At 44.5% G+C, this 12073-nt stretch overlaps 1 protein-coding gene across 1 annotated transcript in view; it reads right to left on the bottom strand.

Moving 5' to 3' along the window:
- Positions 1-12073, bottom strand: part of RCHY1 (ring finger and CHY zinc finger domain containing 1) — a 79780-nt gene that overhangs the window by 54051 nt on the left and 13656 nt on the right. Inside the window, exons 2-3 of the mRNA XM_030190652.1 lie at positions 7320-7439; positions 3043-3158 (exon numbers count right to left, since the gene is read on the bottom strand). Coding sequence (XP_030046512.1) covers positions 3043-3158; positions 7320-7439 — 236 coding nt within the window. The remainder of the gene's footprint in view (positions 1-3042; positions 3159-7319; positions 7440-12073) is intronic.

Genomic DNA, 12073 nt, shown 5'->3' on the forward strand with positions numbered 1-12073 from the left:
ACGCTGGGCGAGAAGGAGACAACTGTTGGTGCCATAGTAAGAAAATGGAAGAAGTACAAAATGACTGTCAATCGACAAAGATCTGGGGCTCCACGCAAAATCTCACCTCGTGGGGTATCCTTGATCATGAGGAAGGTTAGAAATCAGCCTACAACTACAAGGGGGGAACTTGTCAATGATCTCAAGGCAGCTGGGACCACTGTCACCACGAAAACCATTGGTAACACATTACGACATAACGGATTGCAATCCTGCAGTGCCCGCAAGGTCCCCCTGCTCCGGAAGGCACATGTGACGGCCCGTCTGAAGTTTGCCAGTGAACACCTGGATGATGCCGTGAGTGATTGGGAGAAGGTGCTGTGGTCAGATGAGACAAAAATTGAGCTCTTTGGCATGAACTCAACTCGCCGTGTTTGGAGGAAGAGAAATGCTGCCTATGACCCAAAGAACACCGTCCCCACTGTCAAGCATGGAGGTGGAAATGTTATGTTTTGGGGGTGTTTCTCTGCTAAGGGCACAGGACTACTTCACCGCATCAATGGGAGAATGGATGGGGCCATGTACCGTACAATTCTGAGTGACAACCTCCTTCCCTCCGCCAGGGCCTTAAAAATGGGTCGTGGCTGGGTCTTCCAGCACGACAATGACCCAAAACATACAGCCAAGGCAACAAAGGAGTGGCTCAGGAAGAAGCACATTAGGGTCATGGAGTGGCCTAGCCAGTCACCAGACCTTAATCCCATTGAAAACTTATGGAGGGAGCTGAAGATGCGAGTTGCCAAGCGACAGCCCAGAACTCTTAATGATTTAGAGATGATCTGCAAAGAGGAGTGGACCAAAATTCCTCCTGACATGTGTGCAAACCTCATCATCAACTACAGAAGACGTCTGACCGCTGTGCTTGCCAACAAGGGTTTTGCCACCAAGTATTAGGTCTTGTTTGCCAGAGGGATTAAATACTTATTTCCCTCTGCAGAATGCAAATAAATTCATATACTTTCCACAATGTGATTTTCCGGATTTAATTTGTGATGTGCTATCTCTCACTGTTACCAATAACCTACCCTTCAATTATGGGCTGCTCATGTCTTTGTCAGTGGGCAAACTTACAAAATCAGCAAGGGATCAAATACTTATTTCCCCCACTGTATTTTAATCATTTCAAGGGGGAAATCTTTTTTTTCCATTTTAATAAACTTTGTGAACAGGATACATGAACCATATAACATTTGTCTAGATTGTAACTAGTAGCTCATTTTGCTTAAAACTAAACAACAAGAACTCAGAAAATTGGACAGATTATTAGACCTTCCAGAGACACATCTGCGCTGCTCTTCTAACATCTAAGCATATGCAGTTTCCTTTTACTGTTTTGTAAAATGAAATGAAAGTAATACAAATTTTTATCTTTAGAATTAGGGCCCTGGTTTCATGAAATATTATGAAGGGATCTCCCTATTAAGAGTGTGAAGGTCGGTAACTCTGCTGACTGATATTTATAAAATTGCTTTAATTAAACCAAAAAACAAATTTAGACATAACTCAATAGAAGCAGTATAAACTATACACAACTCATCTAATTCTCGTACCACATTATTGATCTCAAAAACTGCACAAAAACAGCTCTCTAGTAGGTAATGATCAAATTCCCCACGCTGTTGTGAACAGCCCTCTAAAATAAGTGCTGGGAAATAAAGCCTGGATTATCAAAACTAATAGCATGCAAATTTATGTGCGCTATTAGATTTGATCACTGGGGGAACTTTAAGGATTGTGCCTAGGCATGTACCCAAACCACAATTCTCCCGCATTAGTTGTTTGACAGGTCTGGGCTGTCAAAAAAACAAAAATCCTGGACTTGTCAAAACAGAGTAATACAACAGGCTGGAGGTCCGGTGGATCTCCAGACCCCTCCCCTACCCATGCCCACACACAAGGGGCTGGAGGTCTGGTAGAACTCCACCCCCCCCCCCCCCACCCGGACACAAAGGGCTGAGGGTCTGGGTATATCTGCAGCCCCCAGCCCTGTGCAAAAGTTTCCCTGGTGGCCCAATGGGCACCACCTCCACCTGCCCTGGTGGTTTAGTGCCCCCCCCAAGCCCTGGTAGCCTAGTGCCCCCCCCCCCCAAAGCTCCCCTTCCATAGCTTTTGAAGCAGAATGAGGGAGTAGCACTCCTTCCTCCTGTGAGCACTGCCTTCAAAATGGTGGCGTGATGCACTGGGCGGGGCTTCAGTACCATATATGGGAGTTTCTTTCTTATATGATATTGAAGCCCCGCCTGGCGCATTCCAGGATGCACCAGGCAAGGCAAGGTGCTGCCATTTTGAAGGCGGCACTCACAGGAGGAAGCTCATTCCTGGCTTTGACTGGGGAGCTGGCTGGGCCTTGGGCACATGAAATTAATGAGAATGCGCACGCTGGGGCTGAGCCTGCTGAGGCTAGCGAGAAAAAGGAGCATACCTACGTCTCAGAAGAGTAGGGACCCCTCTTTGACTTGGCCAAAACCCTTCTAGATGAGGAGGAAGGTGAGAGACGTCCAGTGGAAGAGTGTGAAAGGTGGTAGTGTGTTACTTGACGAGGTCAGCGACCTCCTCCATCTTGTCTCCAAACAGGATCACCTCGGCACATGACATCCACTAACCACTGCTGGACCACAGGGTCCAACTCAGAGATACGCATCCATGACAGTCTGCACACCACTATATTCTGGGCCACATCAAAGGTGTCAAAAGCGCCCCTGGCCAAGAACAACAAAGTTGTAGATGAAAGGTGTAAAAATCACACCCATTGCACTAACTCTATATTATTGGAAGCCGTAACCCATATACATGATCATTATAGGATGATATGCTCTTACCATATCCTGTACATGTTTTACCACAGAGTCTTCTTTTTCGAAGCAAGAAACCTTGGCCATCTGATATCCAGTGTTTAATATCATAACACTACAGCACTATAAAAGGCCAGACAAAACAAGTACTACTAAAAATCAAAATGCTGTATGTTAAAGATCCTGTAACAAAAAAGTCAATTTTCCTTACCTGCAAATGCCACACTTGTCACAGTGATACTGCTTCTTGTCTGCGTCAAAGAGGTGACACACATCACAGTAATATTCTCCAAACACACTGCTGCAACTCCTACAATGCTGCTGAACCTGCAGACAGGCAAAGACATAAAGCAATCGCTTATTATGCGGGAACTAGACAAAGGCATCCCTCAAATTTTTCAGTGTACCATATTCTACCGTATGTACATTTACTTCTCGTCTTCATTTGTCCAAACAAAAAAAACAAACAAACCACGACTTATTGCCAACACACAGTAGTGAATGGACTGCTGTAAAACTCCTACGCCAAATAAATGAAATATTCAGATAGCCTAACATTATTTATACATCAGAAAGTCTGCCTCACAATGCTGTGCAATTAATTCGAGCCCACCAAGAAAAGGGCTTTTTTTGTGCAGGTACAGTGTACTGGCACTTTTTTTTTTTAAAACTTGCTCCTGTGTTGCTGAATCTCCCTGCACTGACCCTATGGCCCATGTGCGCCTGCTCCTGAGTCCTATCACGTGACTCCCTCAGGACCTCAGAGCTGTGGCTGTCGCAAGAGCCCGCTGAAACTTGAGAAGCTTCCCCAAGCAGTAAAAACTCGGCCCGCTGCCCAACCCACAGTGCCACTTCAATAAAATTACAAAGCCTAGCCTCACTCACCTCTCAGCCGTGGCCCCCGAAACCCAGAAATTGGCAGCTTTGTGGTTTTTGCCACAGAGCTGCTTTCTTGCATCGAGTCAGCCAGGCAGTCTCCCTGGACTGCAGGCACTTAGTGCCCACAACTCAAGCCTCCTTTCCAGTCTAGCCCAGGTAACAAAAAAATAAAAATAAAAAAATACATATATATGCCAAACTATGCGGGACAGGTAGGGGGTTGGACAGGGCTGACACTAGGCTACAGGGAGGAATGGGGGAAAGGGTAGTGGTGGGCTGATGCCAGGCTACAGAGAGGGATGGGAGGTTTAGCATAGGTTAGGATTGATTCTGGACTATAGGGACAGATGGCGTTGCATTTTATATTAGTCCTGCCATTTGTCTAACACTCTTCTTCTGGAATTTGGTAGCCAAGATTTAATGCTAAAAAATGCAGATAAAAGACTACATGGCCTATCCAATCTGCCCATCCATGCCATCTACTCTCCCTTTCCATCCCTTAGAGATCCTATGTACTTGTCCCAAGCTTTCTTGAATTCAGAAACAGTTTTCATCTCCACCACCTCCACCAGGAAGCTGTTCCATGAATTTACTACCCTTTCCATGAAGAAGTAATTTCACAAGGGACAATGTGTCTGAGGTATATAATGTCCCTTGGCACCTCTGGTTTGTACCAGAAGCAGTGGAGGGTGAAAAGGACTTGTTCAACTTCTTTGCTTCTTGGCTTAGTGCTGCACAGCTGCCCAGGTTACCCACCTCCAGGGGGAGACTTTTTGGCCAATCCGGTGGTTGACCTTACATCCCAATTCAGTGTGCTATTTGTAGTCCCTGATACTACCAAGTTAAATCAGTGTTCCATGCCCCATAATGTACCAGGACAGGGTTGCAGAAATCACAAAGTATTACTGTTACCATGCCAACAGGTAGGCTCTGCACTTATCCCTGTTTTCCCTGCTACTTCTGGAGAAGTGACACATTGGGGGGAGGGGCAAGGGTGAGAAAAGAAGTAAATCAGGGGACGGGGAAATCTCGGTAGGGGGGCCCACAAATATATATTTGCCTAGGGCCCAATATAGTGTTAATCCGGCCCTGGTGAAATACCCAGGACAGCAAATGATTGAGGAGCGGAAGACTGTAAGTTGTGGCTTGGAATGGGATGTCCCATAAGAGGCCTAATAACCTGTTTAAAGTTCACGTTGGTATTCTGATACTCTAAGGATAAAAGAAATTCTTCTTGTTCAAAAAAGTGGAATTAGAGTGTGTAATTTTGTCCTCTACTCATATTATTGTTTGGGGGGTTTGAGTTATAGATTTGGATTTGCAGCTGACATCATATTCAAGGCATCCAAAAATCTCTCTATATAAAACGCACCTCCAACGTTCTAATGAAGCCTCACTTACCCAACATTCTAAAAGTGAAGGGGGTGAGATCGCTTTGTGTCTGCCCCGCCCACGCGTCAAACGTGATGACGTCGAGGGCGGAGCAATGACACTCAACCAATCGCATCACTCGGCAGCGAAGCGTCAGGGAAGGAGGCGGCGCTCCCGACGTCTAGCCTTCCCTTCGCTGTGTTCCACCTTCTTCTGACGTCAAGGATGACGTCAAAAGAAGGCGGAACACAGCGAAGGGAAACCTAGACGTCGGGAGCACCGCCTCCTTCCCTGACGCTTCGCTGCCGGAACCGCCACGGAGGTAAATTTAAAAAGAAGAAAAAAAACAAACACAGATGTTGGGGGGAGAGAAGAGGGTGGCCAGTAAAGTAGAACAATGGGAGCGGGAGGCCAGGGGAGAAACGACAGCATGGATGCGAAGAGGGCGGGCCAGGCTGGGACATGGGAGAGAGAGGAGCATGGATGAGAGGGGGGGTCATGGAAGGAAGAGAGGGGACTTGCTGGAAAAGGATGAATGGAGGCGGCAGGGGACAGAGGAGCATGGATGCCCATGGATTGGGAGGGCAGGGCTCAGGCAGAGAGGGGAATTGCTGGAAAGGGATGAATGGAGGGGGCAGGGGACAGAGGAGCATGGATGGCCATGGATTGGAAGGGCAGGACTCAGGGAGAGGGGAATTGCTGGATAGGGATGAATGGAGGGAACAGATGGGCATGGATGCATATGGATTGCAGGGCAGGCCTCAGGGAGAGAGGGGAATTGCTGGATAGGGATGAATGGAGGGGCCAGGTGACAGAGGAGCATGGATGGGCATGGATTGGAAGGGCAGGACTCAGGGAGAGGGGAATTGCTGGATAGGGATGAATGGAGGGGACAGATGGGCATGGATGGATATGGATTGCAGGGCAGGCCTCAGGGAGAGAGGGGAATTGCTGGATAGGGATGAATGGAGGGGGCAGGTGACAGAGGAACATGGATGGCCATGGATTGGGAGGGCAAGGCTCAGGGAGAGAGGGAAATTGCTGGAAAGGGATGAATGGAGGGGGCAGGGCTCAGGGAGAGAGGGGAATTGCTGGATAGGGATGAATGGAGGGGACACATGGGCATGGATGGATATGGATTGCAGGGCAGGCCTCAGGGAGAGAGGGGAATTCCTGGATAGGGATGAATGGAGGGGACAGGTGACAGAGGAGCATGGATGGGCATGGATTGGGAGGGCAGGGCACAGGGAGAGAGGGGAATTGCTGGAAAAGGATGAATGGAGGGGGCAGGGGACAGATGGGCATGGATTGGGAGGGCAGGGCTCACACTCTCTCTCTCATATACAATGTCTTTCTGACTCTCACTCTCACACACTCTATCTCACACTGTATCACATTCACTCTCTATGTGCCACACAGTCACTCACACACTCGCTTGGTCTCATACACTCACTCACAGAGAATCTGTCTCTCACACACATTCTCTCTCTCGCCCACACACACACACTCTCTCTCACACTGTGTCTCACATACACACACTCTCATTCTCACACACACACTCTCTCACAAACACACTCACACCCAGACTCACTCTCTCTCTCACACTTTCACTCTGACTCTCAAACAGTCACTCTCACATACACTCTCCCAAACATACACACTCCGAGGAAAACCTTGCTAGCGCCCGTTTCATTTGTGTCAGAAACAGGCCTTTTTTACTAGTGTCTATATAAAAAAGGCAGCTTGATGATAAAGAAATAGAAGCACAATTGTGCTTTGAATTGTGATTCAAAGATCCCCGGCCTTTGCTAATAAACACATGTGTGTAAGATGACTGGGGGCTTCTCGAGTTGAAGATACATTAGGAGCAGTGTAATGAATATGTTTGAAATCTATCTGCAAACAATGTAAGTAGTATCCATGCAGATCATTCTCATGTATATTCATTAGGAATATTCTGAAAACCTGACCTGTTGGCAGCACTTGAAGCCTGAACTCCTGTATCCTTGCTGTAGCTATTGGGCTTTGGGATTCATAATATCCAAAGAGAGAAGAAATTCTCCTTTTCCCCTCAGAACATCTTTGCAACCATTACAGGGTAGAAATCTAGTATAGAGAACAAGTCTAGAAACCATTAAACCTTCTTAATTTGATGCAGTATGCAGAGAATCAGCATCTTTTCTCACAAGTTGCAGATAGACAATTGTTGCCAAGGATACAAAAAGGTGCATTTCTTACCTGCTGGATTTGTTTACACTTAGCACACTGTACTTCTTTCACTTTAAATCGATCTAGTTGGTGATTTTCCTTGTTATCATGGCACAAACGGCAGACATAAAATTTTCCACAGCAAGGAGCCTGCAAATGAAGATCATAATGAAGAAAGGTTTAGGATAAATTACATGACATCATGGTTTATATTTATATACTTGTTTCTTCTTCAAAAGGACCCAATGTGACTCATGATCGAAAACATATATTGTACATCAAACACATTAGACAAAAAAAAAAAAACCAGAGGTCTGTTCAGCTCACAGATGCATCCAGGAAAGACAACAGCAAGCTGCATCATAGAAATAAACATAAAATTACAATATAAAAGAATGAATATACATAAAAATCATATTGATCTCATAGATGTACATTTTAAAATGTATTTAAGCATTCATAATATACAGTAAAAAAATGAACATATAAATACTTAAAATAAATTAAATTAAAATTAAAACATGGCACCATATTGGGTATTCTTTTCCAACTTCAATACAGGGATTTAATTTATAGTGCAGCTCTATACTGTCTTTCCTCCATCAACCTATGTAACCTTGTAAGTCTATACACTTTGGAAATGAGCCTCTATATATATCAAGTTCAAATTCAGCAAGATATAATCAAATATACTACCCAAACAAATCTCTGTCTTATGAGAAAGGGCATAAACTAAAAAAACCCTCATAATTACTAATGTTACTGACAGCATATGCACCCTAAAAAGCCTCCCCATTCATCCAAGTTGCAGCATACCAAAAGAGACTGGGTTTTGTTTCTTGTATTTAATGTCTCTGTATCTCCAAGGAGATTCTGTAAAAGCCACTCAGTATGCTCGTGCATTACAGGACCCAATCAAGCTCATTTTCAAAGCACTTAGCCTCCCAAAGTTCCATAGAAACCTATGAAACTTAGCATCCCAAAGTGCTTTGAAAATATGCCTCATTGTGTGCTCATGGGGAGTCAAGACATCATGTTTGTTGGCTTTCTACCAGTATAGGCAACATCCAAGGGTGAGTGGAGATCACAATTGAAACCTGCAGCACCATTCTCCTACCAAAGGATCTTGGACCAGAGATCAGCTTGGTGGCTATTAAATTGCAGAACACGACTAACTGTCAACCCATAGAATCCAAGCAGCTGAATATAGCTTTAATTACTGCTTCACACAACTTACAAATTATAATACATAAGCAAACATCTCTGCTAAGGAATCAGAAATAAATATGATGTTTTAGTCAGTCAGTTCTATAAAGAATAAACCTATGAAATTATGCAAAACGAAACAACAAAAAAAAAAAAAGGGGTGGGGGCCCTCAAAATCTTTCAGTATATAAATCAAGCCCTAAATTACTTCAATACATATGGGACTGATGCACACTGCTTAAGGAGAAACAGTACCCTTAAATGTGTGACACTTCAGGACCACCATGTTAATAAGAGAGACAGTGAATGGTTATTTAGGCTTTTTCTAATACAAAAACACTCAAAAGAAGTGGCATATATTATTCTCTAAATTAATACATCCACCTTAATGTTAGTGCTTTCTAAAATAAGAAACTAAAATATATATCAAAATTCCTTTATTACTACTAAACATTTCTAAAGCGCTACCAGGGTTACGCAGCGCTGTACAATTTAAACATAGAAGGACAGTCCCTGCTCAAGGAGCTTACAATCTAGAAGACAGGTGTACAATCTAGAGACAAGTGTACAGTCAAAGACAAGTGTAGAGTCCATCTGATAGGGCATACTATATTTCACGAAAGGGTTAGGTGCCGAAAGCAGCATTGAAGAGGTGAGTTTTAAGCAGAGATTTGAAGATGGGTAGGATACTTATTAAGGATACTTATCAATGGATAAGTACATATAATAGACATGGACATCGAGTTTACATTGGATGAAGATACAACATTGGTAAGAATCAATAACGAATTCATAACTAGTGATTTAAACACCTAAGAAAAAAGATCAAGGTGTTATTGTAGACTTCTGCCCAGTGTGCGGCGGCACCCAAAAAAGATGCTAGGAATTAATAGGAAAGGGATGGTAAATAAGACCAAGAATACTATAATGCCTCCATAGTACAACCTGACCTTGAGTATTGCATTCAGTTCTGGTCAACGTATCTCAAAAAAGATATAAAATTAGAAAAGGTTCAAAGAAGAGTGACCAAAATGATAAAGGGGGTGGAACTCCCATATGAGGAATGGCTAAAGAGATTAGGGCTCTTCAGCTTGGAAAAGAGCCAGATGAGGGGAGATATGATTGAGGTTTATAAAATCCTGAGTGGTGGAGAATGAGAAGTGAATTCTTTACTCTTTCAAAAAGTGCAAAGACTAGGGGACACTCAATGAAGTTACATGGAAATAGTTTTAAAACAAATAGGAGGAAATATTTTTTCACTCAACGAATAGTGAAGCTCTGGAACTCTTTGCCAGAAGATGTAGTAACAGTGGTTAGTGTATGTAGGTTTAAAAAAGGTTTAAGTTCCTGTCTGCTATTGAAACAAACATGGGGAAGCCACTGCTTGCCCTGGGATTGGTAGCATGGAATGTTAATATTTGGGTTTCTCCTAAGTACTTGTGACCTGGATTGGCCACTGTTGGAAGCAGGATACTAAGCTAGATGGACCATTAGTCTGACCTAGTATGGCTATTCTTGTGTTCTTAAAAGCTGTTTTTGAAATACAGGCAGTGTTTTAGGGGGCATCACTCGGCCCACAGCGCCCTGTCTTTTTTTAACACCGGGTACTGTGGGCTATTTTATACCTGGATATTCAGCACCGAACTGTACCTAGAATCCAGTGCTAAATTTCCAGGTACAATGCAGGTGCTGCCATTTATTCAGGAGACACGTGGAGGGGTATTTTTGAAAGAAACGTCCAAGTTGCTATTTGGACGTCTTTGCAAAACGTCCCAATCCAGGGGCGGGGAAACTCATATTTTCAAAAAAAGATGGACGTCCACCTTTTGTTTCGAAAATACCATCAGAGATGTCCAAATCCTTAAATATGGACGTCCTTAGATTTGAACGTCTTTGACTTTCGGCGATTTTTGAAACCAAAGACGTCCATGTCAAAAACGTCCAAATGCAAGCCATTTGGTCATGGGAGGAGCCAGCATTTCTAGTGCACTGGTCCCCTGACACGCCAGGACACCAACCGGGCACTCTAGGGGGCACTGCAGTGGACTTCAGAAAATGCTCCCAGGAATATAGCTCCCTTACCTTGTGTGCTGAGCACCCCAAACCTCACTACTGTACACCATTACCATAGCCCTTACGGGTGAAGGGGGGGGCAACTATATATGGGTACTGTGAGTTTGTGGTGGGTTTTGGTGAGCTCGCTGTTTCCTCCACAAATGTAACAGGTGGGGGGGGGGGGGTAAGGGCCTGGGTCTGCCTGTCTGAAGTGCACTGCAGTACCCACTAAAACTGCTCCTGGGACCTGCATGCGCTGTCACGGACCCGAGTATGACATCTGAGGCTGGCACGACATATTTTTAAAGATGTTTTTTCAGGGTGGGAGGGGGTTAGTGACCACTGGGGGAGTAATGGGAGGTCATCCCCGATTCTCTCCGGTGGTCATATGGTCATTTCGTGCACCTTTTTGTGCCTTATTCGTAAAAAAAAAAACACGCCCGGGTGAAAACGTCCATGTGTTCGTCAGGGATGTCCTTGCTTTTTTCGATTATGGGTCAAAGACGTCCAAGTATTAGGCATGTCCAAGTCCCACCTTCGGTATGCCTCCTACACGCCCCCTTGAAATTTGGACGTCCTTGCGACGGACTGCAGTTGGAGACGTCCAAAATCGAGTTTCAATTATACTGATTTGGACATCTCTGGGAGAAGAACGTCCATCTTCCGATTTATGTCCAAAGATGGACGTCCTCTTTCGAAAATGAGCCCGATAGGGGCTCATTTTCAAACGAGAAGGAAAATTTAATTCTTTCCTGATAAATTTTCTTTCCATTAGTCCCAACAGATCAATCCAGAGACTTGTGGGTTGTGTCCCTCTACCAACAGGTGGAGATAGAGAGAACCTCCGAGGTTTGCTATATGTGGACCTGTGCAGCCAAGTAAACCTCAGTATGAACGATACCAAAGCAGTGGAATGGAAACAATAGAAAACTCTCCTGACATTTTGTCAGACCAAATGCCCAACATACTTCCACCACTTCCAAATTTGTTTTTATTATTTAATCAAATGAAGGAACATTCAGAACAACGAAACCCGAAAAAACTAACCAACCGAAACAAAACCGCAGACAGTAAATCCAGGGAGGGCCTCTGGATTGATCTGTTGGGACTAATGGAAAGAAAATTATCAAGTAAGAATTAATTTTTCCTTCCATAGGACCCACAGATCAATCCAAAGACTTGTGGGATGTACCCAAGCAGTCCTCAAGTAGGGCGGCACACTCTCAACCTGGCAGAAAATCACCAACGAGCCAAACACCGCATCCTGACGAGCTGCCACATCCACCTGATAATGACGAGTGAACATATGGACCGAAGCGCTTGAGAACTAGATTAAGGTTCCAGGATGGCAGAACTGGCATGTGCGGAGGATACAACCGATTTACGCCCCTCAAAAAATGAACCATATCCGGGTGGGAGGAGATCGACACCCCCCTGAAGCTGGCCTCTAAAGCATGCCAGAGCTGCCACCTGCACCTTAAGAGAACTCAACGAGAGTGATTTCTGTACACCCTCATGAAGAA

This window comes from Microcaecilia unicolor, chromosome 2 (genome assembly GCF_901765095.1).
Source record: "Microcaecilia unicolor chromosome 2, aMicUni1.1, whole genome shotgun sequence".
Taxonomy (NCBI): Eukaryota; Metazoa; Chordata; class Amphibia; order Gymnophiona; family Siphonopidae; genus Microcaecilia; species Microcaecilia unicolor.